Here is a 27410-nt window from a genome sequence, read left to right as displayed (position 1 = left end):
AATTTTAATACGCAACACCTCACTGCAGAACATGTAACTTTTAAAAGTGATGGTGCAGATGCTCAAATTAACTTCCTTATCAAGACTCATCAGTTTTGATGCGTCCTTCTCTAATTTGTTGCGTTCTTAATTGAACCCTGAGAAAACAGGAGCACTTAATTCAGCATGGATAACAAATTACAGGAGTTAATCGTGCAACTACGTAAGAAACCAACAGTACAGTTAAGGGATATTTCAATGTCATGGTAGTTTTATATATATAGACATCAATCCACAAATTCCATTCACATAGCGTCAAATCATAACAAAATATATTTGGGGACTCTTTACAAAAAGAGCCGTTCTTTTTTTTTTTTTTGACCCAAAACACCATGAGCAAGAATTTTGCAACATTTGGCAGCAGTGGCAAGTTCTGTGTGTGCCTGCTCCAGGGACCGCAGACATAAGTTTGCTTTTGGATACATTTGCCTAAAATGATCTCTTCTGATTTGAGATAAATGTCACTATTTTTAGTACAGACTGACAATAACAACACTCATTCTGTTAGCCTCCACACTGGAAAGCTAATCACTGAGTACTGCATGGTCATATGAGATGTGTTTTCAGGTGTTTGTCAGGACAATTTTTATTTCTTAGTGCAATTGGAACACTCATTTGGACATATATTGTTTTTCTATTGTATCGCTCTGTTATAAAATAAAAACATGCTAAAATCTAAAACAATGAAAAAACAGCAGCAGCCTCCAACAATGAACGAGGTGTCCTGGTGAAATGTGTGCACTGTCAGCGAAGAAAAAGATAAGAACCTTATTTACATAATGAGCATCTGAAATTTAAATGTAATATAGTGAAAGAAAGGCCTATACGAAATGAATATAAACTGAGTTATTGGAACGTGTCTGTGGCTTTTTCATTGCAGTGTGTTGTGTCTGTCTTCCTCTCTCAGACCTCCTGCTGTTTCCAGCACGCTGAGCGAATAGGCTCAGTCATTACTGCGCTTCAACTGCATCGTCTGCGGGGGAAAATGAGACAACAGTAAAGATTTTCAACCAGGGGGCCTAAATCATTTACGCAGCATGGAGCAATGTGCTGAAATGAGGCCGCTGATCACTCTGTCCTGCAGCAGCAGCAGGTGGTACTGTAGCTGAGAGAAGACAACATGGAGGAGAAACGACAGATAAAGTCATTACAGTGACAAAATCTGAGTTTATGCATCAATAGAGATGTTTGAAATCAGGACTTAAGTATTCCCTCAACGCTGATCAAAGGGGGACAAACATCCTATGCTGAGGCTGCTGCTGGTAATGACAGTATCTAAGTGTTTGTGTTCCAAATGTGTGAATTGGATGTTGCCGGAAAAAAAAGCTTTATGTTTCAGCCTTGGCTTTTGTTACAATCCAGTGCTCCAATAGTGAATGCCTTTAGAAATATTTTTTCAGTTTACCTGACCATTTAGTTGGGGAACAAAAGCCAAAATAAAGACTCAAATCGAACCAGTTAAATGTCTGATTTGAGAGAGACTAATGTTACACATAAAATGATTCGTGGCCGTTTTTCAAGGCTGGGGTTCAAGTTTTAGTTCCTACTCATTCGTCAACCTAACATTTCTGCATTTGTTAAACCATATCCCGGCACATTAACTTTCCAGGATAGAATTCAGTTTAACGGTGTCTACGTCACTTTTTCAATTTAGTGTACCCTCAGGCTGTAACACACCAGTGAGACCAGATTAGCTCCATTAATCAATCGGGCTCGAATTAACACTGAATCAGACAACTTTGGGTAATCTAAAAGGAACTCACAGAGGATCATCACAAGGCTTTCTAGCTACTTTTTATAATTTAGTCTCATTTCTCTCACCAACCGTGTTTCCTGAAGCAAAATAAAAGTTTTAACAAATTGTACAAACTCCAATACACTATCCACAGAAACCAAAACGCCCCAACCAAACCATAGAGAAAACATCTGTCTGGTAAAAAAAAAGCTAGTAAATGTGTCATTGGCTTTAGAAAATCAAACCAGAGCCAAAATCCCCCCAGCAGTATCACAGTATTTAATACTCCAACTTCAGCTCTTTACTCCAAACAAGTGGCAGCCTCCAGTGACAAAAATGTAGCAAACATGGAATTATGAAAAACTGCAGTTCCTTCAGTGGCCATTCAAGGCTTTATCGCAAAGGACAATCTCTATACAGCCCCATGCCGAAATGCTCAATTTCCCAGCAGAAATCAACTTTTTGAGGTGGTGAGTGGTATCAAGGATTAAAAACTGTTCGTCCAGAGTCCTTCTCTCTGCCACCGTCACCAGAGAGTCCAGCTCTGGGACCGCCACAGAGCCAGCCTTCCTCACCATGTCTGTCCATTGTGCTGCATCCTTGTTCCTGTTGCTTCCTCACCAGTATACCACAGCATACATGAGGAGATTGGCAAAACATCTGCAGCCGCTTTGGCAGATGTTGAGGGACCCCTGCGTTCCTATAGGAAGTACAGACAGCTCTGTCCTTTAGTGTCCATGTTTGGTGAGCAGTCCAGCCTGTCATCCATCTGCAGCCCTAGATATCCATAGCTCCTGACCACCTCCACATTGCCCCCACTTTGATGGAAACAGGTTGTAGATGTGGCATGTTCCTTTAGAAGTTCAACATCATCTCCTTGGTGTTGGAGGTGTTCAGCTGCAGATGTTTCGACCTGCACAACGTCACAAAGTCCTCAACCAGGCTCACTTACTCCCCCTCATGTCCATCCCTGACAACAACCAACTATCAGTGTATTTCTGCATGTGGCAGAGCTTGGAGTTATACTGGAAGTCAGAGTTATACAGAGTGAACAAGACAGGGGAGAGCATAGTCCCCTGTGGTGCTCAGGTGTTGCTAGCCACAGTGTCAGATGGGCAGTCCTTCAACCTGACATATGTTTGGTTTCTCTGTAAGTCTGTAATCCATCCAACCCTCATCTCTGTCAGCTCATCTCTGAGTATGAGAGGGTGGATGGTGTTAAAGGTGCTTGAGAAATTAACGTCCATGATTCTCACCACACCTCCCCCATTGTCCATTTGAGAGTAAGCCCTGTGTAGCCGATAGAGAATGGCATCTTCTACGACCACCTTTGCCTAGTACTCAAACTGCAGTGGCTCCTGCACATGGTGGACCTGGTGTCTGAGGAGATGGAGCAGCTGCCAGTGAAAGGACTTCATTATGTGGGACGTCTGCAACTGTGGGGAGGAAGAATTTTAAATAAATCACCTAGTTATAGGATATCCAGTATAAAATTATGAGTGCGGCCGCTTTCACAGACGGGTGACCCTGCTGTATGCTAGAGCTCTCCTTGGATAAGTCAGTCACTGCACTTAACCCCTTGGATGTGTTTTTGGCTCGTGCCTTTTTGATAGTTGTTCATACATTTCAAATATGGAACAAAAACTATGTCTGGCCCTGTAATGTTTAAATGTCAACCCTAACTTCCAATTATCTGTTTGCATTTGTCACCTTGCTGATTAACTTTTTCTTTTCCATTTAGCCCACTAATTAATTCAATTTGGATATGGACTGCATTTGTTATAGTCTCTGGCTGCACTTCTGCTCTACTCTTGGTTCCATACATGTTCACTTCTGGCAAAATAACATACAAGATGACAATGGCCACATTGACTGAGATATACGAACCAAGAGGTTGCAAATGCTACTATTTCAGGAATTGAAAAAAAAACACAAGGTACTTATGCCCTAATGGAAGGGTAAGCGCTTAGTGAAGAAACCCCTTATCCCAATAATACACCTGTGCCCTACTGATGATGAGTTATATAACCTACACTACGTCCCTAGTTACCCCTGCAACCTGCTTCTGACCCAGGTTTTGTTAAAGCACTACTTTTTCAGTGTTCTTTATTTAAGTAACCTGATAGCTCTCAAAAGGGCTACTTTTAATAGGCCTTTGTGTATCATTACAATAAGATTACCATTTTTTTGTCAACACTGTCTTTTATCAACAGAGGTATTTCTTTAATGTGCTTTAGTCCCACATCAAGCTGTGTTTCCTTTAAACAAACCCACATTCCAGCGGGCCTTAAACGTCACAGGGGGCGGTGCTGCGTTCACTACCCCTCCCCCACTGAACCACGAGGCTCCGGTGTTGACAGGCCTCATTACTGAGTCCGGCTTTTCTGCTTTCACGCCTAACAAAGCAGAACGCCCGGTCTCTTAATATGTAGCACATGGAAACGGGCACACACTAGGAGCGAAGAAGGTCGCGACAAATCTTCGGTTTTTATCAAATGCGTCTTCTTTTTAGCAACAAAACGAGGCTCACACAGGATTAAAGAGCTGCCATGCGGGAATTCCGCCCTCCAGTCCTGTTTTAGCACTGAGCCAGTGGTGGGCAAGTCAAGAACGAGTTGGCTCACTGAGCCGGCTCCTGAAAATGATCGAGGGGATCTGACTTGCTGCAACAGCTTAATTCTTTATTTCTCCTTTTTAAGAAGTGAAAAGTCATAATTAAGGGGGTGGCGCCATTGTTAGATGCGTTCGATTTAGAGCTTATTGTACAACACTGCCTCTGTTGTCTGCTGTTTACATTACATGCTGCTATTTATCATACCAAGCCATCATCACTTGTCACTTTATCTTGTCATTCTCTGCAAATACTGTCTCAATTCTCAATTCCCCCCAGTTAACGTCATCATTCATTTTGTACTGTATATACCCACTTTTATTTGTATTTATCTTATCTATTCTGTTTAATGTGTATTTTTGAGCTTTTTTGTCTGTGCTGTTGTAACGCCCGAATTTCCCCTCTGGGGATCAATAAAGTTTTATCCTATCCTATCCTTATTGTTCCTCTGTGTTATAGCATATTCGTTGCTTTTTTTAAAGCATTTTGAATTTATAATATAATTTGTCATATTAATGTTACATCACAGATATTAAATACACTTTGTGTCTGTTGAGAGGTATCTGTCTCATTATTAACATTAAAATCTGGAAGGCTTGATCTGACTTTTAAATCATTATTACTATATATTTTTATGAATTGATATGAATCATGCATTTCATGCAACTGAAATATTGAATCTGGCTAATCAACAAATATAATTTTTAAGTTTGATGAGCCTATTCTAACCTGAGGGTTTTATGCCAACATAGGTTAAATCATGCTATTCTGGAGGTTATGAGTCGTTGTAATCAAATAAAAATAAAGTGTTTTTTTATTATACACTTGTAATAATAGCCTAGGTAACCACATTGCTTTAGTTTGCAAAATCAAATAAAAAAGAATTGGCACAAAATGACAAGCCAATTTAAAACAGAAAGAGCTGGCTCATACTGCTGAACCGGGCCAAAAGATGTGACTCACTGAAAAGAGCCGGAATTCCCATCACTCCGGGTCAGGCCCCGCCTCTCTCAATTTGTCAACAAAGGGGTATGACAAGCCCGGAGAAGCTCCGCCCCCGTGTTTCCATAAAAGGATGATTTGGCCATACACGGCCAAGAATCAAACCGTGGGTAACCTTTTTTCCCTTCCCTATCCCGTTCATATGGTGCGTTGACTTCCTCCGTCGCCGTTAAAGTGGAGCTATCATGGCGGAGCGCGTACAGCAGCCCCCGGCCAAGCGGCTCTGCTGTCGACAGGGATACAATTCAACATGTAAGCAAGGACAGCGGGCCGCGGGGGCACCGTGCGGAGCCTCGGCTTCCACCGAATCGAGTAAAACCCAGAACCCGGAGTCTTTGCTGGACATCGCGGCGAGAAAAGTGGCGGAGAAGTGGCCTTTTCAACGGGTCGAGGAGCGTTTCGAGCGAATCCCGGAGCCCGTCCAGAGGCGGATCGTTTATTGGTCTTTTCCGAGGAGCGAGCGTGAGATATGTATGTACTCGTCGTTCAACACCGGGGAGGAGATCGGAAGCAGCGGGGAGAGCAGCGACGAGACGCGGCTACCGTTCCGACGGGGCATCGCTCTGCTGGAGAGTGGCTGCGTGGACAACGTACTGCAAGTCGGTGAGTGATGAGACAAACCGGGTTAAAAAAAAAAAATGAACCGAAATACATCGCATCCCCTCACAATTAACAACCAGAAACACAAAGAAACCCAAACATTGATATGTAAGTTACTCTGGAGATGTGGGTATTTAAAGTGATAGGGCTTGACAACAAAGGGGGGATGCGGTCAGGCGGCAGAGGAGAGGCTACAATGGGGCTTTAAATCTGCTGTGTGCATGAATGGGAATGTGTGACTGGGGGCATTTAAATCCTTTTTTTTTTTTTTTGCTCGAGGCTAGTTTGAATGTGAAACACAGCGCATAAAGACAAAAAAAAAAATCCATTAATTGTGTTGAAAAATCAAGCCGTGGCAATAACAAAAGAGGGATTCACTTATTACCCCACATCTCACCCCAAACCTTGAAACCCTTAGAAATAAAAATATCAACCGTTCGCTACTGGCTTTAGGAAAGTGGACACATATCTACGAGACATTAGAGCCGGTTTTAGATCTCGTCAAGTCATCAGAAAGCACTTAAACTACCCCATCCGTGTTTTATTAGAGCAAAAACATTGAATCAACGGAGCTGACGTGTCTTTAAATTCATTTGGAGACATACACATTATCTTAATTCTGTCATTTAATGCTGACTCTCACGTGCCTGTCCTTTTAAACACTATTTTTAAATGCTTACATAAAAGTATTGACTAATAAGGGAAGTGCTCAAACAGTGTTGGGTTGGGTCTCAACTGACATGCATTGCATTTGAATAAGTTGTTCTGTGCGACACAATTGATAATAGACACGTTGTGTCTTTTGATTAGATTTATCCTGGAACACATTGTGCTGATGGAAACTATTTGGAAAGCACTTCAAGTCATACTTGTCGCTAACTGACTATGTAAAGCAGTTGCGTTTATGGTCACTACTGTTATGTTTTGTGCAGTAGATAGATTTTCTTTCTAAGTGAAACAGGAACAAATACACACGCTCGCTGAGCTGACAGCTAGTGCGTGACAACTTTCCTCCCCCTCAAATAACATCTGATTTTATGCCATTTAACTTGTAATTCTCTTACCATTTTGAACGTGCTTTGGCCCCGGTCTTCTAGATTTGAATACCCAGCCAGCACACATATGAAATGTCTGGCATTCCTATTGTGAGTTTGGCACTTTGTTCCCATTTTCATGTTCATTTGTGTCTTTCAAGCTTCCCGTCGCCTCTGAAAGGGGAACACAAACAAAAGCATCTTTTCACTCCCTTGTTAAGTAGAGGAGATTCAGAAGGAGGAAGCGTATTCTTTTTAAATGGGCCCACGATTCACACCATCCACAGCCAATCGGTTCAGGTTCGAGGTCTCTCTTTTTTTTTTTTTGTGTGTGTGTGTGTGTGTGTGTGTCTGCAATCACAGAAGCATTCGAGATAGCTCACTTAAACATTTGGGACTCTTTGATTGTGTCTGTCACCTGTGAGTCCACCTTCTCACAGCCCTGTAATCCCATTACTCTGCATGCTTAATTTGAATAGTAATACAATCTGAACACTTGAGTTTCAGCACGACCTACCCCCCACTTTTAAAAGGATGCAGTGGGCTTTGTGAGGGGGGCCACAGGGAATACACACTCCCAACACACACACAGACACACACCAGCCTCTGTCCTGCTAAAAAAAAAAAAAAAAAAGAAGAAGAGCCCTATATATTCCCAGATATTAAGAAATGTTTTCTGCAGGGGGAGAAAAAATAATCTAGGTTGTTATGGCAGAGAGCGGAGAGGGGCTCGATCTACATGCTTACAAAGAGGAATAATAGTAACACAAACACACATAGAGGGAGGGTTTCTTTCTTGGCTGATTGCACCCAAGTCTGGAATTTGCTGGAAAAACAGAGTCTAGTGATAAATAAAAGATGTAATCTCCTCATGTGTGGGCTGTACCAGAAGAGGGAGTTTTTTTTTTTTTCTCGCAGGACACCTTCAGGAAATGAATTGGCACACATTTTCTGCATAGACCCCCCTCACTCCACAATAAACCCTCACTGTTAATCAGTGCCGAGATAAAGGAAGCCATTTTTTTTTCTTATTGTGAACCATAGTAAATACTGCTGCAGCTTCTATAGTTTATATACCGGTGGAGTCTTTATTCCCTCTGTGGTAGTAAGCATCATATTTGGAAGGATGAAGTTGAGCCGCAAGGTGGAATACTAAAGAAAGTGTGCTCCAAGCTGTAGGCAGTTTAATATCAAACAATAAAGAAGTGACCAGAGGTGAGAAGACGGGCAGACGAGACGAGTTTTTTTCAGAAAATCAATCAGCCGCTCAAACTGTTTCTGAAGCAAAAACACCGATCATTAGATTGTTCCAGTTTTTTTTTTCCATCTTGCATCGCAGCAAACGGAGCATTTCTGGGGTTTTGACTTTTAATGGATAATCGGCAGTTTCTTTGAGGTGGAGATTTTTCAAGAACTGCGAAGACAATCCTCACAAGAATCTTTTAATAAGAAAATCCTGACAAAACTCATAAAAGATGCAAAACGTAAGCTCCAACCTAGTGAGTGTACTCCTTTACTAACTGGTTATGTATTGTTGCTATCTGTGCAATGAGTCATTTAAATTTCCTTCAACCTTTCAGTAAGTTCCTCATCAGAAGGAAAGTCAAACTCACTGATCGTGCGCATTACATTTAAAGACTTTTCCTGCTTAATGCTTAAAATAAGAGGAAATCTGCTGCTTTTTTATTTCTGTGCAATCAATATTAAAAGCACAAAAAAAAAACCTTAAGGGAATAAAACATCCAGTACATCATGTTAAGCTTCAAGTGTGATGTTGAAATTTAAATGGGTTAATTTGTAAGTTCAAACATTCTAAGATTACAGCAGCAATGAGCATGGATAGCCAAATTTAGCACAATTAAAAAAATATATATATTTTAAAAAGTTGGGGAGCCAAAAACAGAGCTGCAGTTGTAACAAATGTATTGTGAACATTCAGTCATAGGAAAAACACTTATCAGGCACACAAAGTTGAACAAGCACACAGTGGACACAAATTACGAATGAACTAAAGAACTTAACAATCGTGCAAACATATATGTGCACCATCATATTTATCTCAGTAAGAACAAACATGGCTTCTATATGTGCTGTCATATGCTTGTTGCCTAAAGGCCACAGTAAAGCCTTGGACCCTTCAAAGGAGGTCAAGTTCAGACATGAAAAAACCTCATACAACCTTCTCTTTGTGTTTTATCTCTTACACATATGCTTCCATTTTCTGTGAAGGTCAAAGGTCATATGGAAGTCAATTCTGCTAATACGCTGGAATTGGAGGATGTCAATCCCCCCCCTCGCTCTTTCCTCTTCGTACTCACTCTGCTGAGAGAGGGATGAAAGACCCTAGAATGAAGCTCAACATATCATTTCAGTCTATTAAATTCCCCATATTTGTTGTGTTTTTAGACTAATTTCTTATAAATCCATAACTTCTAAAGCCTCAGTGTGACAACTTGCTTGCGTGGGGTCGGAGAGTAGGCAGATGAAACCTGTTTGAGGTTAGGAAGGAAAGGTGTATACAACTGTTTTGAAAACACCAGGAAGTCAGTTTTTGTTGTGTGACCCACTCACTGATTTGACCCACTTATCAACACAGTCAGCAGTTACCAGAGAGCTGTGACCCACAGCTCATACAGGCTACAAAGCCATACATCTTTAAGGGTTCAATTTTCTCAACTTGCATTAATAATCACTCTGCTTTTTGCATTCATTAGCCCCTTTATAAATAGACAATTCAGGTTGGGATAATTCCCCCGTTACCCTTCGTCTGCAATTTAAAATGCACCGAGGGTGGGTGAGGGGAAGTGGTTCAATCTGTAAGTGGACATGATGAAAGTAACAGGACCTGGACAAAAGTGTGTGTGTGTGTGTGTGTGTGTGTGTGAACGGAGGAGCCTGCAGGTCAGAACACTGCTGTGTTTGTGTGTGTGTGTGTGTGCGTTTCTGAGTGTGTATGTGAAGCTCATGCTGTTTGTTAATATTTTGTGAACTTGTGCTTCCACAACCTTGTGACACAATGTATAATCACACACTGGGACATCTGTTGACATCATAACCCTGCTTAAATGACTGCAGAATGTGCCTTTCAGAATGATCATACTTTTATACATTTTTCCGTATGACACATGGCTTTATATTATATGTTGTTGTTGTTTTTTTTTCAAGTTGATCTTGTTGGCCTTTTCTCCCTGTGAGGAGTTTTTAACTGGTTATGAAACCAAAAATAACCATCAGTGAAAATATGAATTATTTCAATGTTGTTATTGTATATGCCCGTCACCCCGCTATGGGTTAGGCGTCAGATGGAGCAAATAACAGCATGCAGCTGACGCAGGGATTCAACATTTTCCCCAATTCAGAGGGGTTCAAAAACATGGCAAAGAAAGAGTTGGGGCGACATGCACTAAACGGTCAAAGGTAGGTAGTTAAAACCAGCGCCCAGCGCCCAGTGCCTTGAGGACTTTGCCTCTGTACACATGGGGCGCCTGCTCTACTGACCGAGCTTAATCCACGCCCCTATCCAGTCTACTCTGTCAAGATTTAGATGGAGCTGCAGCCCATGCTGGCATTAAATTAACTGGGTTTTTTTTGTGTGTGTGTGCCACAAACGCCCCATAAATTGTATAAACAATAATAATAAATCTTTTGGGTGTATCTGTTTGTTATAGCTGCCACCATAATTCAATTTGATGACTCGTGGATTGAATTCAAACACATTTGCCAAATATTTGGAGAATCAACAAATCATTCTAGTGATTTTTTTATTTATTTTTTTCAAAGCAGAAATGATTTGAACCAGATTTGCTTCCAAAATCGGTTGAATTTTAAAATTTTGGTTATTTTTTAATCTATTTTTTCAAGGTTTGTGGCTCAAGAGAATACAGCCAAACCCTCAATCCTTGAACCAATCCAAGCTACGGCCTGACATTTTGATCACGTAGTCTGCATCCACATTTCTCTCATTTTGTTCACTGAAGTGCAGAATTCAAGACTGAGCCCCGAAGTCTGTCACAGTCCCGTTTGCTCACAGAAACAGAGAGAGAGAGCCGATGTCTGCTGTCACTGAGGCCTGGCAGCACGTCCACAGACTCCTGTGTATCTGCAGTTTTCTTCACATTTCGTCATGGTGACACTGGAGAGGCTCTCTTGGACTGTCTTCCGTGCTCAGGCGTTGGTTTTGGTTCTTCTGTCAGCTGGGCAAACTGTCACCACACAGAGAAATCTCACCAAGCGTCTGTGGTGAACTTCTGTCATCTCTGGAATGAGACCGTATGACTAAAACTGTACCAGCTCAGCCCTGAAAGAAGAACGCTGTGGTTGTGTGACCATTCAGCGAGGGGCAGCATTACTCCCTCTGCTGTCACGCTTACACACTTTCAATCTGCTGTCATGAAAGAAACACTCTGACCTTAAAGTAAAAGATACAAATATGTGTATCTTGATGTACGGCATTGTCACAAGTTAAAGCTCAACAATCAAGTCCTTCTGTAGTAAAAATACCGCAGTGTAGTTGCCTTTATGCACGTCTGAACATTAGAAGGGGTGAAGTGACTTCAGGTGCGGTCACGGCCATTGCGGTGGTTCACCACGGTTGGCTTGTTTTTACCCTGGTAATTCATTTTTTGCGGTTACAGCAGCAGCCCTATGCTGAAGTGGTGGACGGGTCCACTATACAACACTATAATGGGAATATGGGCCTTGGTATCAAATATACGTGTAGTCAGAGCCACAGTCTCAGCAAAACATCCTGGGGAACAGAAAACTTAATACAGCGGTTTAATTATGTGCGCAGAGAGTGGTAGCGCACCCGGTCACAGGATATAAACATCAACACCCCCGCCCACTCACTCGAGATAGTTGGCTCTCCAACCTCACACCTAAATTGTCATCAGCCAAAATGCTAAACTTAAGAATTCAGAACAGTATAATCCATGAAACAATGGGCGACGTCAGCTCGATAGCTGCTTGCTCCAGGTGACACGGGATGCTTACAGAGCTGTTAGAGTCAAACCGAGTAAAATTCTGGGTCAGGCAGCCCAAAAAAAAAAAAAGAAAAAAGAGCTTAACTCACAAAAAAGCTACAAGCTAAGCTGATAATTCCCCGTGGGTTTAATGAACTCTTTCAAATAGTAATTTCTGATTTATAAAATGTAAAATATGGATTAATGCAGCTTTAATTTAATCGCTGATTCTGTGATACTGTACATACACACTTTACTGCTAAAGTCAGCATTCTTTATTGAAATCAAACTCAAGCTTAGAACATCAAAGCCCACTTTGTCTTATCTCACACACACACACACACACAGATACCTACATGAAGCCTCAGGCCTCATGTAAACAGTGATTACTGCTGCCTCGCTCTCTCATCTGCAATTTTATGAAGAATCAATGAATCGGCGTACACCTATTGAATGATGCAAAGCTTTGTAAGTATGAAGAGGGAGAGAGAGCACGCACACACACCTCCCTCGGCCTTGTAGCATGTTGATCTGCATTAATGGTGTATGCATAGCACTTCAATATGCTTCTTCTGCTCTGTAAGATCAATTTTTATTGGAGCTGCGGTGGGCGAAACACTCGGGCTTGATTTCCCAGAGACCAGTCATCGGGAAAAGCTGCCATGTTGAAAAATGGTTTTATGCTACAGTGACCAAACATTGAAAAAATTAAGGACTCATTCAGTCAAGGTGAATGCTTTCAGAGGCAGAGGTTTCTAACCGGATCATGAGCTTTTCTGTTTTTGCTGGTTGAAGTCTTGGAGTTCTGCCCAGGTATTTTCTGGGTCAGTGTCAGACACAAAGAGGAATGTGGTGGGATTTTTTTTTTTCTGTTCCTGTTCTACACAGAAGAAGAATAAGAAGTTAATATCACCCATTGATGCACAAATACACTTCTATATTTTCAGTGGAGATTCTTCTTTCCTCTGTTTGTGGCTCTCAGCTTCAAAGCCTTTTGGTCAACTCTGAAGATAAAAATCTCTAAAACGCTCCAAAATATGTAGTTGTATTTTCTTAAAAGGCTCAGCAATGATAAAAAATAAAATAAAATCTCTAGCATCTCTTTGGAAAAGAAAAATCTATGAATTTGTTGACAATTATTTTCAGCAGCGATTAAATCCACATACTGTGTTGTGCATATTTCAAGCAGTAGGGTGTCGCATGTGGGATTGAGTGAGTTAGTACGATCATTTTTATTCTTTATTTTGTTTTTTTTCTTGGTTTTAATTTGCTTGCAATCTTACCACAGCTTCTCTAAGCTGCTTTAGCAGCCCCTCCACATCCTTCATGTCTCCCTGATCTGTATTCCTCCGCCGTATCTCTTCATCATTAACCTTCAACTCGACGGAGAGGAGAGGCGTCCGAGAAGGAGGACAGAGGATGGAGGAGGGGAGTAACTAGTTTACCTCTGTCCGCCCTCGATCAGCTGGATGTATGCTGTTTTGTTCCCATCGTGCTTCTTCTGCAACACTTTATAACATTGCTGTTGCAAAAGAAATCAAAAATTTGATTCATCGGCAAATTATTCTCATGACTAGTTCCATGAAATGAAAAACCATTGTACCAAAACATAAAAAAAATGTAAGGCGAGGAATGTGCGTCACCATTTCCATCTTCAAACATTAAATTTCTCACAAAAATACAAAAACCTAGACGTATGTTAAATTACGCATTTTTTTAAAAATGCGTAATTGGAGGGTAATTAAATCAATGTTGAACTTCATAGACGGCAAAAAAATAAATACTGTTTCTGTTCTGGTGTTTTTTTAAGACAGCTTTTATTAAGAATTGAGCTTTTATTAAGAATTGAGCAAACAATGATGGTTTTTATTGATGCACATAAAAACCCCATGAAGGTGTTTATTTAGTCAAAAATGATAAACTGAAAACCTCTTGACTTTGGCTGTCTGATTAAAAAACAAGCAATACAAACGTTTTCTTGAGCTTAGTGACAAGTTTAACTGACAAAAATTATTCCTCGATTTATGAAAAAAGGTGAAGAAAAGAAGGGAATGCCCCAGATGTTGATAGAGTTCAGTAGTTTGATCAATGATCTTCTCTAGGCTGACCGATGGTTTTGGCTCTAGATGCACCTTTCCTACTCAAACTGCAGAGTGGTCTCTCTTCTCTGGCGGCACTCTTTCAAGTTTTTTTCTATCCACCTTCACCTTATCTGCTATCGCCGCAAAATCAAAGCTTGCCGCTGTCCTTGCCTCCTGGGAGCCCTGGGCCTCATGGGTAGGGTGGTGGGGGGTGGGGTCTCCGGAGAGGAGTGCCCTTCGGACCTCCACAGCTCTGCAAACAGAGCTCTTCAGTTAATAACAGGTGAATTGCTCCAAGCATTTCAAGCATATGAGCTCGGTGAGCGAGTTTCTGAGGTCATTCCCACCGAACCGCCGACTCTTGATCTTTTCCTTTTTTGTTTTGATTCTCATGAATAAAAGGCCTTTTAAATAAAATGACATAACACTGTTTACTAAGGTGTGTGTGTGTGTGTGTGTGTGTGTGTGTTGAGTGGTGCCAACTGAATGAGTATTCTACCCTTCAGCTTTAAAGAGCTCCACTTTTTTTTATCAGCCAATTACTAACTCTGTCTGTCTTCTATTTCCTAATGAAAAGGTCATGTACATTTGGTTGTTGGAGCTTTTCTTCTTACAAGCTTTGGGAGCAAACCAAGCCAGTTGTCAAATAAATACCGAGCTGGTGAGCTTCTGGCTCCCACTTTTCTTTTTTTTTTTTTTTTACTGAACCCATGAATTACAGACAGGAAATGCTAACTGGCCAGACACGTGTGTGTGTGTGTGTGTGTGTGTGTGTGTGTGTGTGAGAGGTGTAACTTACTCAGCAGTTAGTTGTAATCAGTGCAAACAAAGGCAAACTAGCTTCCTCTTTTCAAGTCACTATAAATGTTCCTGTAGCCTGCTACCTCTTAAAACAAATACAAACAGACTTCTAGAGCAGTTAATGACGTCATGGGGCGACTATTGGTTGAGTCAGTTGTCTCACAACTGGAAGGTCGGGCGTTCGATCCCCAGCTCCTGCAGCCACATGTCCGATGTGTCTTTGGGCAAGACACTTACCTCTGAGTTGCTTCCACTGCTTCCTCTGTGGTGTACGAATGAGATAGTTACTTCTGATGGTCACTTGTATACATAGCAACCTCTGCCATCAGTCTGTGAATGGATAGCTGTGACCTGCGGTGTAAAAGCGCTTCAGTCTTATTTGAGTAGTCAGAAAGGGGCTATACAAGAAGCCCAAGTCCATTTACCATTTACAATTAGACCCTTGAGGGAGAAATATGCCAAAACTAGCTAACCATCCTACCTCCTGTAGTGCGGGACAGACGCAAACAAAGCTTAGCTATTTATTAACTCATTGGTTTATGAAATAATATACTCAGAAAGTAGCAGTCAGTAAACACATTAGCAAAATCTTTCCTAATAACGGCTAGTTAGCTTAGCTTTCTATTTTCATGTACAAACCTAACCACCTTTGACATCTTTATTACTGGCCACATGACAAGCAGTCTGCAAACAGATTTTCTCTTTCCTTTCTGTAATAATTTAAGTGATGCAATTTTCTGTAACAATATTACCCGGATACATCAGCCAGCTAACAATTAGCTAGGTTGGCTGGCTAGCGTCATCATCTGAATGGAGACTGGGTAACTTTGATTGTTAGCAACAGGTCAGTGGTTGAAATAAACATTCAACAACACAGTGGGTGCATCTGAAATGTCAAACTGCTGGATGATGAAGCTACGTGGCATGTAGCCTAGCTTGTGAGCGTCTTTTTGAAAACACAGTTGCTCACCTGAAAGATTAAGGTGTTATACGGACAGATGTCTTGCAGTGTAAAGAGTATCATTCATTTCTTTCGTGTACATTTGAACAAAGACATTTTCAGCCTCCCTGCTGCATGTGAACCTGCTCTGCCAGATAACACTCTTGCCGTCTGCTCTCAGTAACTATACGCCTGAGCTTGTCTGAGGGAGAGAAACCAGCGTAGAGTTTGTTTAGCCAAATCACCAAGTGCACAGCGCGTGTGTTAAACAACATAAACCCCCTGCTTGCCCCCTAGTAGTGTTGTCATGGGACCTGTAACCATTCACTTCCTGCCCTCGTGCCTCAGCTCTACACAAGAGGATCTCCTTTGGTTTCAGTCTATAATTCAGTCTCTTTGCATGCTCCGCCTTTGTGTCGCTGTCTGTATCTGAAATAACAACCAAATGAGCTCGTTTTCCTGGTCCAACCGTAGCTGCAGGCCTTTTCACCGACCTTCACTGACTCACAGGTGCGTAGCTGTGTTTTGAGTGACTGCCTTGAAGCTCCAACAGGTACAACGTGATGAAGTTTAGACAAGCAGAACCTGGTTTTAAGGCACATCCTGAAACTATTTGATAATGGGTTCATTGTCGGAAAACCCTTGAAGGCAAACTGTTGAAATTGTCGTATTGCCTCACATGAAAATGTACCCTTAGCGTACGCTTTGACCTTTTTTATTCCATTGGTGACAGAGGACAAAGAAAATGAACTGTTCATAAACATTTCCCTCAACTTTAAGTTGAACATATCTTCGAGTCAAAGCCAAAAAAAAAAAGGAAAATGTTATTTTCTTTATGGGTATAATACTCCAGAGCAACAGACTACTACATAAATGTTTTCCTACAGACTGAGCAGTGTACTCCATGATAGTCAAAACCGACATTAACATTAAAAATTCAGTTGAGAATTATAATATCTAATTGTACATGACTCAGCTCTTAACTGCTTTTGAAGAACCTGCTCCTCAAATCTCACTCTCACACACCTTAGAGACAACACAAGCTCCCACAAGCCCTGCAGACCCATCCGGTATGTTTCTACACTGACAGGGTTATGTTCAGCATGCGGCTACAGGTTGACTCATTGTTTTCATCTGTTACATATGAGTAATGTCAGAGTGATGTCGACGAGAAACTGTACCCACTGAGCTTTAATGCACTTTATACAGGGCGAGGCAATGAGAGAGAGCGAGAGAGAGAGAGCGGTGATCAGATGAATGTGTGTGAGTGAAGCTGATGAGAGAATATGATTTCAAGTCCTACATGCAAACTCAAAGTCAAATGACACTGGTTCAGTGCATCAATGTTTAATGCTTTAGTGTAGAGGAAAGAAAAACATTTGATACACAAATCCTGTTGATAAAAGTCAATCTGAAAAGTCTCGGGGATAAGACTTGTTTGAATCTGTGTTCCTAGTGATAAAAGATACAACAGAAAACTCAAAGTCTTGAATTCGCCAGTTTCTTTTTTTTTTGTTTTTTTTTTCCATTTTCAAAATCCAAAAATTGTTGTTAATATCACCTGTTAAAGCTAGTGAAAGTAATAGCTATGTAGTTTAGATGTGAGATGGAACTATAAATAGATAAAATAAAACAATATAAAATAAATAAATAAAAAATACTTAGGTGAATCATTTTGAATTTAAAGTTAAATTCAGTACTTTTGTAAAATACTCTACCTCATTGATCATTTTTAGTCTCCATCCAAATGAAACAAGGAGGAATAGTGTTCTCCAATAATGATCATTTTTACGCCAAGTCATAGCAAAGGTTGGGACCCAATGAACACAAAGGCAGCTCTGGCTGTTTGGTTGGAGGGAACAAGCCAACTGAAACTAAAATCCCCATGCACAGCGACTGATGTGGAGGAGAAGGGATAAGGATGATTGTGTTTATCAGTCAGTCCAGTCACACCTGCTGTGTGACTGTCAGAGCTGTTTCCTCTGACAGGCAGAGCTTTATCAACTGTTTAGCCAAAACAGAAACCAGGCTATGGGTTTGTAATTCTGGTTTGATGAACGGCCATGACACAGTGTGACCTGCATCCTGTTTTGACAGCATGGGGGGGGCGGCTCCTCTTCCTCCACCTCCTCCTCTTCCTCCACCTCCTCCTCTTACTCCTCTCGCTGTTCTTACGTCACTGACAGTTAAACGGCTGTCATAGACAAAGACAAACCCAGATAATGTCGTCAGGCTAGTTGTTCAACACACCGATACACACATTTAAATCATGTGCACTTAATTAGATTTCTAATGAGTCGACAAAGGCTGGCTGTAAACCCTGAGTCCTGACGCAAATACCTGCTCAACAGCAGCATATTCATAGTCAACTGCATCCTGTGAGGAGATGCATCAAATTAACCATATTGGTTGAATGATAGTTGAATCATTATTTCAGCCTGATTACAACATTGTAACCTCACGGTTTACTGAAACCACATTTGAAGAACAAATTCAGGTTATAATTTACCAGTAAGATGCTGAGCGTCTGCATAAAGTAAGTCTGCATTTTGTGGTTCACACATTTTCATGTATTCATGTTGATATGTAAAAGTAGCGATATGAAAATTCACCTGCTGGAAGTGGTTGGCCCTGTCAGATATAATGGGGTTTTCATTTCACATCTGCGGTAAAGTCATTATTTCTGCTCAGACGCTTAATGCAGCTCTGCTTCAGTTACGTTTTGTGTGTAACTAACTAGGTCACAAATGCACCTTTTCATTTAAAATACACAAGGTTTACGTAGTGGTTTTTGAAATTACAGATATCATTTGAACTTTGTACAGGTTCTTCAACATCAGTTTCAACAGACGGACGCTGACTTTTAACCCACACGCACTCTTGTGGTCAAACTGTTTCTGACCTCAAGGAAACAACTGCTGTGCTCGTGAAGGGAAGGTCGTGTGTGTGTGTGTGTGTGTGTGTGTGTGTGTGTGTGTGTGTGTGTGTGTGTGTGTGTGTGTGTGTGTGTGTGTGTGTGTGTGTGTGTGTGTGTGTGTGTGTGTGTGTGTGTGTGTGTGTGTGTGTGTGTGTGTGTGTGTGTGTGTGTGTGTGTGTGTGTGTGTGTGTGTGTGTGTGTGTGTGTGTGTGTGTGTGTGTGTGTGTGTGTGTGTGTGTGTGTGTGTGTGTGTGTGTGTGCGTGTGCAGAACAGCAGACTGACATGTGTCGTGCAGGGTTTTCTTATCTGTCCATTTGTGTAAATTTGTACAACTTGTCTAACAGCTCAACAGGAGTGACTGCATCTGAACAGGAATTAGTTCAGCCACAAACTATGACCCCATGTTTCAGAGCAAATGGGATAAAACCTTTTGAATTAATGAAAGTCTAAAGTGCCTCCAGAGGGGTCTTATTGTCTAGCTGTTTCCCAAAGCTTCCAGTCTTCGTGCTAAGTGAACAATATCCTGCTTCAAATTTAACATAAAAAAAAAAAAAAGTTATCGACATACAGATCCAAATCAGAGGATATTCCCATATTGGCTGGAATGTTAAATAAACGTGTATTGTCTTTTATTTATATCTTTTTGGGATTCCTGAGCTCGTGAGGATCTCTATAGAGACTCTGCTGTATCTCTGGGGTAGGAACAAATGCATTTGGAGAGGAGAGGAGAGGCTCTGGCTGGCCTGCTGATGGACCTCAGAGGATAAACAAATGAATTTCTCTGAACACAGACAGCACTCAAACCAATGCTCTTAAATGGGGAGAGACAGAGAGAGGGGGAAATCCTCTTCTGTCCCGTTAGAAGCTTGACGCGAAACCCTCAGATGACCATCGGAGTGAGGACACATTGACGTTAATATGCTGGTGGGATTGCACAGGTTTTGTCCATCTATACTCCACAATAGTGTGTCATTTCAGGGAGGTCCCAGTTTCCTCCAGACAGGGCTCACTGCAGCCTGAGTTGTCTCTTTTTTAGAAATGGTTTAATGGAAGCCATAGAAAGCATCTTCAGCGGCTTTTGCTGGGAAAGATTTTCGCTTGTCTGAGTGATGAGACTGTTAGCACTTCTTATGAATGCTAAAGGTGGCCTGTTTTTTTTTTTCCCCCCCGACAGAGCTGATACATTTCAGCAGGTCTTCATTGTGTATTCAATTGAAGTTTTGATATTTTATGAGCGTATAAAGCATCTGCTAAACTCAATGAAGAAGCAGAAAACTCTAACTAACTAACTATAACCCTCATCTGAGTGTGCATGGAGGTGCATCCTTCAGCTCCTCATAACACGCACACTTTTAAACCCCCCCCCCCTTTCCCCTGACACAGTAAGCCTACTCTGTTAGCGGCTTGCTCCTATAGCTCGTTAGCACTGACAAGTAGCTTGACAGTTTCCAGGCTTATTTTAAATTAGCTGCTATGCTAGATAGCTCATTTCAAAAAATGTGTTTTGTAAAACACAGATGTTAAGCCTGACTTGATTTTGTATCCCTTACTAACATTTTTTTACATACAACAATTTAAAGGCTAGTTAATTTAACACTAAGGAGGAGATGATGCTACGTCAGCAGAAGCTACATTGTTTCAAACCAACTCTGTATTTAAAAAAAAAAAAAAAAACAGTGGTTGACAACATCAGGTGAGAAGGAAGTCCTTTCTGGACCAGAGGGGAACCAGATGCATCAGAGCAAACAAAAACATCAGCTTGCAGACTCATCTTGTTTCCAGGCTAACGGCACCATAAACTTCTGAGTGTAATGGGAAGCCGATCTGGAACAGACATTAAGGACAGATGGTTATCAGTGCACTTTGAGTATTGATTGGTTGTTTACTTCTCCATTCTGCAGCCCCAGAGGTGTTTCTGCATCCCGACAGGCGAAAGATTAGCTTCCCCATTGTCATCAGAAGTGCTCACACACAACACAATGCTCACCTAAGCTGAGCAGCTCCCACTTGCGCCTGACGGGTGCACTTTGGGGGCCGAGCTGCCTGAATGGCCAAATGTGGTGTGTGCAGGAGTTTAGGGAGGTCGGCTTGTCTTTCTTTTGTATGTTAAGAGTCCTGTTAAATGTAGACTTGTGGCCTTTATAGCTGAGAATGACCCCCTGCAGCCACAGTTTTAGTTAGCAATGATGCTCACAGCCTCGAGCATGATGAAGGTCTCCTCAGAATGAACCCTGTAGGGAGCGGAGTTACCGCTTTCACAGGCTAACATTAAGGCTTTGTTTTCAACCACAAAAACACCAACCCCCCCCCATTCCCCTGTTGACCCCCTCCTCTCTCTCTGAGACGTCCTCCTCTCTGAATCCTATAGAGACAGCTTAAGTCAACTACCTGGGGCTTAATTGGGAGCGAAGTGTTAAACCTCGGTTTCCAGCCAAGGGTATTGAGAGTATCTGAAGGTCTCCAAAGTCGCATGAAACCATTGAAGTATAGTTTTTCCAAAAAGGGCCATAGATGTTATTAAAATGTCTCAGATTCAATTAACAACTATATTAAATACTTTCCATTTCCTATCATATACAATTTACATTTTACAGTGTTTTAGTGTCCTTATAAATGTACAAAGTAAAGGTGGAATTGTTGTGTCAGGGGATTACTGAGCCTGTTTAATCCTGTTCTGTTGGGTTTTCAGTTGGCTCATGACTGTGACAATAATGCCAACTCCAGCAGGTAAAAAGTGGCAGTTTTACAAAAAAAACAAAAACATGAATCAATTATTTAATCCATACACACACTTAGTGCCAATAATCTATGTGTAACAATATGCTTATTGGCGTACATTCGCTGGCGTAATGTGGAAAAAGATGGAATCGGTTGGCCCATTAAAGCTCACTTGTAAAGCTATCGCACATTATTTAACAGCAAGTAATGTTTCGACCTATTTAATTTCCCTGACAATTGTTGTGATGCTAGGCTAGCTGTTTCCATTCATGATCAGTCTTTATGCTAAGCTAAGCTATGGAATACACAGAGCCTAGTTTAGCATCAAACTCTGGATTGAGTCTGGGTGCGTTGATCCAACTCGAGTCTAAATTGGCCGGATACATCGACACATAAAAGCCTCCGCCTTGTGATGCCAGAGCTTTAAATTTCACTCGCTCAACTCTGTTGAACTCTGGAGTCACTCTTTGTTGGGAGTGAAGGAGTTAAGTTTGGTTGCTATTCTGCACAGAGCTGTATTATGCAAGCTGTGGGGCGCAGACACACTGAGAGGAAGTGAATTACTGAATGCTGAGCTCAGGGCTTTGGCCCACTGCCAAGCCAACCCTCCTGCATGTGCACACACACACACACACACACACACTGCCTCACACACTCAGCTGAGGGCATACCGATTTTTCCAGCACAGCCTCCTCCTCCTCTTCCTTGAGTCACTCTCTCTCTCTTTCTGTGACGTCAGCAGTTCAGCTGTGGGGCAGGCGTGACCGGGACAGGGCTTCGTAATGGGAGAACACCCTACATTTTTTTATCGTGTGTGTGTGTGTTTTAAAAAGACAGTCACAGGAAGTGGATGTGTGGTTGTGCATTTCAGTGTGTATGTAGAGTGAGAACAGCTGCACACATGTTTTTCTGTTTCAGTCTCGGATGTCGTCTCTCTTTTTCTGTTGTCGCTCTGCTCGGTATCACGCAGCCATTAAACACCTCTGTTTGAAGCTTTCCTGCACCAGCAGTCTGAAATGTGTCAGCTGTGTAGTGAGTGTGTATGTGTGTGCGTGCATGTTTATGTGCTACATATATGAGAACATTTGTGCAAAGTGGAAATCAAATCTCCCAGCTAATGTTCCAGGGTGGATAACACAACTCATATAGTTTGTGTGCAAACTTTCCGTTGTTAGTCAAACTCACTAAGCATTAAAAAAAATGTAAGAGGCACACTATTTAGAATTACAGATTATTGGTTAATACATGTTTTTGATCACGCTCACCTGCTTCATTTCACAGCTTTTATCATAAGTGAGGGTGGAACCGTCAATAACAAGTGAACCCATGACTACACATAGTCACACATGATGAAATGAAAGATATGGCTAGAACTGGTGTACATTAAAGTCATAAACTACTGAATATATAGGTTTATATAAGCCACATGTATTCTAAATGCTAATGCTACTTTGTGCTACTTTATTCTTTATATTGCTGAGAGACACACAGTATATGATGTACGTTGAAATTGCTTAAGTTACTCACCAAATTGAGATTCATAACACAAATACTTAACATATATATACCTATTGTTAGAATTGAAATGTAGTCATGTTGAGTTGTAGTATTGAATAGGTGACATACTTTCTTATGCTATAGCCATGGACACAAGAACAAAACCAAAACTTTATGACATCACTCATGAAAACACATTGGTCAACAGAATTCTTCATTTGTAAACATTGTCTTAAAGCAAGTAATAAAAAAGTTAGTAAGGCAGATGAAGGTAGGTATAAGTCAGTTTATTATTGTAGTAGGTAAGTATTAAATATTTAAGTAGTTATAACTATCGTCATATGAAAGCAATAAGTTAGTTTTGAGTTAATGAATTATGATCAATAAGTTGTACATAAAAAGTTCCGATATTCAGGTCACTAAAAAAAGAATATAATGTTGTTAAATGGTACATTATAGCGTCTATGAAATATACATATCATTATGAGTACTTTTGTGCACATTAATCATTTATCTTTTTGCACTTTGAATAAAAAATGTATGCTGAGGCATCCCCCAACTATGTTTATCATCTCAAAGAAGACATTATATTTTATTTGTGTTCTCTGTGCTGGATGATGAAGGACTAAAACCTATTCCTGATCACAACTTCACACAGACACCAAAACTCACAGACGTGTGCCTGAGGTGTTATTAAACATTCGACTGTACTGTAAAATATAATCTCTTTAAAAGTTTTAAAAAAAAAGAGGCTCTTAAAACTACATTATTTATATTCGACACATGACTTTTGTCATGTAGTATTTCTTCATTCTTGTACTCACCACATCTGGTTAAAACACTTTTTGTTCCATCACTGCGTTTGTTTTTAGATCTGAAAAAACGGCGTGTTCTCTATAGAAACAGAACAGACAACCGCTCTGCTAAAAGTACCCACACACATGATAAACTCTTGTTGTTTTAATCAGCTCTGACACCATCTGTTTTCCACTGCTAACCCACTAACCCAGTCAGGAACATGTTTGACTCACTCTCTCTCTCTCACTATACTTTTTCGTCAGTATGGAAGGATTTTGATGGTGACATTTTTGCTGCGCAGTCATCTTTGTCCCCTCTGGTTTGACACAATATTCTCACCAACTCCCACATCCAACTTTCCACACTTGCATGCTTTTGTGTTGATGTTGTTGCTAAAATGGAAGAAAAGAGCTCACTTGTCATAAGTAGATTAAACATCCCCCTCCTCACATCAGAAAGTATTTGTGCTTGTTTTCCTGTCAGACCCTCACGTACCTTACAGTAATACCAGTTGAAGTTTAAAGCTATCATTGAAATCTGCCTCTCTGTTTATATTTTACACACATATAGGTTTAAATGTGTGCAAGGGCCATAGGGTTCACACAATAAGTGCTCTCTCTGCTTGTGGAAAACTGATCCTGTCTCCCTGTCAGAGGGTGGAGGTGTTCAGAGGAAGGGCAAACTCTAAAGGTGTTGTGGAAGGGAAATGAAAAGGAAACGCTAATGTTTGGGGTCTCCCTGAATCTTTCTCTCTGTGTGTCTTTCTCATACCTTTTTTCTAGGGCCTGACCGATATGGGATTTTTGGGGTTGATACCGATATATCAGCCGATACCTTTCTTAGATCTATCTTTACATTTTTAGGGATAGATATGTGATATTTGACCACGGAAGACGGCTGTTTTTAGAGATAGAAGAAGCTCCTACTAAACATTAAACAGACGGTTATAGAAACTAGCTGCTAAACAATGTGAAGCTTTTCACCTTTTTCATAAACCAATATTTTGAGAACTACGAGAGCTCAAAAACAAAACTGAAACGGACGGAATGTCAGACAAACGATTCGGTGAACACAAACACAAAGTAACTGATAAATATAAGGATTCACTTAACAGGAAAAAGCTCCAAATATCAACTTCAAATGTGATAATGTTTCATGTTTACACATTGTGTACACATGCTCTCTAGAGGCTAAAGATCTTTCTGTTGAGGGTGTATTTATTTGCTCTTAAACCTACATGACACCAAATCAGTGCTTTCATTGATTTCACAGCTCTAGAACATTTTTTTTTTTTTTTTTAACTAATCAGATTTATTGAATGAAAAATTGTGCAGTTTGGACCTCAGATGTTACGAAACATGTGACTGAACTAAGAGAAGGAACAAAACCAACATGTTGTAAGAGCGCTTCACAGACTTTTTGAAGTGTTTTTTTTTTCCAGTTACATGTTTGTGACCCACTGAAAACAGCCCCGCGACCCTCTATTGGGTCCCAACCCACCAGTTGAGAACCACTCATCTAAAAGACCTGTTAGCCATTTTAATGTAAATAGTAATAACGTGTTAATTTAAAAAAAAATGTCTGTAATGGCTACTAGCAGCAAAAAAAAAAAAAATTAAACAGTTTTTTTTTTTTTTTGTTTATTCTTTTTTTGGAAAGTGACTCAATATCGTACCAACGAGTTAATATTTCCTCCATCTCTCTGCAGGGTTTCACCTCAGCGGCACGGTCAGGGAACCTGCAACGTCCTCGGAGCCCGAGCTGCTCTGCAACGTGAGCGTCAGCTTCGACCGCTGCAAAATAACAGCCGTGACCTGCGGCTGCGGAAACAAGGACATCTTCTACTGCGCACATGTGGTGGCGCTCTCTCTGTACCGAGTACGGAAGCCTGAGCAGGTCAAGCTGCGCCTGCCCATCTCAGAGACTCTTTTCCAAATGAACAGAGATCAGCTGCAGAAGTTCGTTCAGTACCTGATCACAGTTCATCACACTGAGGTTCTGCCCACGGCTCAGAAACTGGCTGATGAGATACTGTCGCAGAACTCCGAGATCAACCAGGTTCATGGTGAGTTCAAAGGCTAGCAGAAGGGTGATTACTTTTTGTTTCCTTTCCTTTTTTAAAACAGATTGTTGGCTGATTTTCAACCTTTTTGTGAAAAGGTCTTTGATTCTCTGTGGCAGAGTTGAAGAATCTTTTGCACTTGGCATCGTTTGGCATTGGCAAAGCCTGTTGTTTTTTTTTTAGCTTCTTCTTTTTGCTTGTATTTTAAACTGGCTACAAAACTGTGCAACATGCAGCTCAGAATTAGTGCAGATGATGTTATGGACAAAATTATATTTTACAGTGTCATGACTAACTCTCTATTAATGCCGTGTTTATGCAAAGCCAGAGTATACATGTACATAAAAATAGCAGGGCACTATGTAACCTGCTATATGTTTACATAGAATCGTGCAAAAAAGTCACAGTATTATGATTTTTTTAAGAGTCATGGAAATTGAATTGACACATTTTTCAATTTTGTGTCGGTCAGCACAAATTACAAACTGATGTGTTTCAAGAGGAAGTATATTCCATTCCTAAACAGTGAACAGGAATATGCACTGAACCTAAAACACTGATTGGGCCTCATTATAAATGATTGCAAAAACTTTCTTTAACATGCAAAAAAAGAACGGGTGCTAAGACACAGACGTGATGCAGAATGAAAGCACGTTACCCCTGTTAGAAATCCTCCGTCTCGCACCAGTGGAGGTCCAGCTGGAGGCGTTTGTCCAGGGAGACAACTCAGGAACAACAAGCTGTTCAGGGAGAACAAGAGGGACACAAACACACACACACACACACACACACACACACACACACAATGAGGCTAGGGTTGACTTAACTAACACATCACAGGAAAGCTTGAAATGTGGAAAATTCCTTTTGTTTTACTGTTTCTGGGCTTGACAGAAAAATGCACATAACATAGCCGATGTTATTTTTTATTATTTTATTTGACTTGTACATATTGCACAAGCATCAGAACAGCAACATATATTATTATTTTTATTACAGGTGTAAAATGTGTGCCGGCTTGCATATACACAACTTACCTGTGACTTTTGAGGTGTTTCTTAGAGTTCTTTTTGGGATAATTCAGCAAGTTTAGTTGTTGTTTTCACTAGTGGGGGGGTCTGTAGAGCTGCTTGGGTTTTTTTTCCGTCGAGTGAATAGCTGATATTTTTTGTTTTGATATATCATACAATGCTTTTCTCCTCATACAGTTAGTGGTTCTTTAGCTCACTGTAAATGTGAGAACATTTAACATACTAGTTCCACTGTATTTATGATGTGTATTGGAGATTTTTTTTTTTTTAAATGGTGTGCACTGTCTTACATGTCCAACAACAACATCTCAACACCACCAGTATGATTGTGTAATGGCTGTGTATGTAACATTATTTTGTCCATCTGAAGAAGATTTGATATGTATGGATTGCATGGTTATTCTTCTGAGTCTGTTTATTGAATTAACCCTATTGGACATTTGTTCAAAACCCTGGATGTCGTTTTCACTCGTGTACGTTTGTAATTGCTGATTTTGCAGAGTTTATGGTATTGATTTGTGTTTAAGCTGAACCAGCACTGCATAAATGAATTAATACAAAATCTGAGCTGTACGCTGCAGC

The 27410-nt window shown here is 40.8% G+C and overlaps 1 protein-coding gene and 1 long non-coding RNA gene across 2 annotated transcripts in view; one reads left to right on the top strand and one right to left on the bottom strand.

The window, feature by feature from the left end:
• Positions 1-192: 192 nt before the first annotated feature.
• On the bottom strand, positions 193-5480 carry LOC136183169 (uncharacterized). The gene is made up of 2 exons (XR_010669004.1): positions 5349-5480; positions 193-3210 (listed from the first exon to the last, which is right to left on the bottom strand). It is a non-coding gene; the product is annotated as an uncharacterized lncRNA (long non-coding RNA).
• A 69-nt stretch (positions 5481-5549) lies between these two features.
• zswim6 (zinc finger, SWIM-type containing 6) overlaps positions 5550-27410 on the top strand; it is a 38871-nt gene continuing 17010 nt past the window's right edge. The window contains exons 1-2 of the mRNA XM_065965507.1: positions 5550-5990; positions 25444-25800. Of these exons, the coding sequence (XP_065821579.1) occupies positions 5573-5990; positions 25444-25800 (775 nt within the window). The 5' untranslated portion in view covers positions 5550-5572. The remainder of the gene's footprint in view (positions 5991-25443; positions 25801-27410) is intronic.

This window comes from Labrus bergylta, chromosome 17 (assembly GCF_963930695.1).
Source record: "Labrus bergylta chromosome 17, fLabBer1.1, whole genome shotgun sequence".
Lineage (NCBI taxonomy): Eukaryota > Metazoa > Chordata > Actinopteri > Labriformes > Labridae > Labrus > Labrus bergylta.
This window is presented reverse-complemented; position numbering and strand designations above follow the sequence as displayed.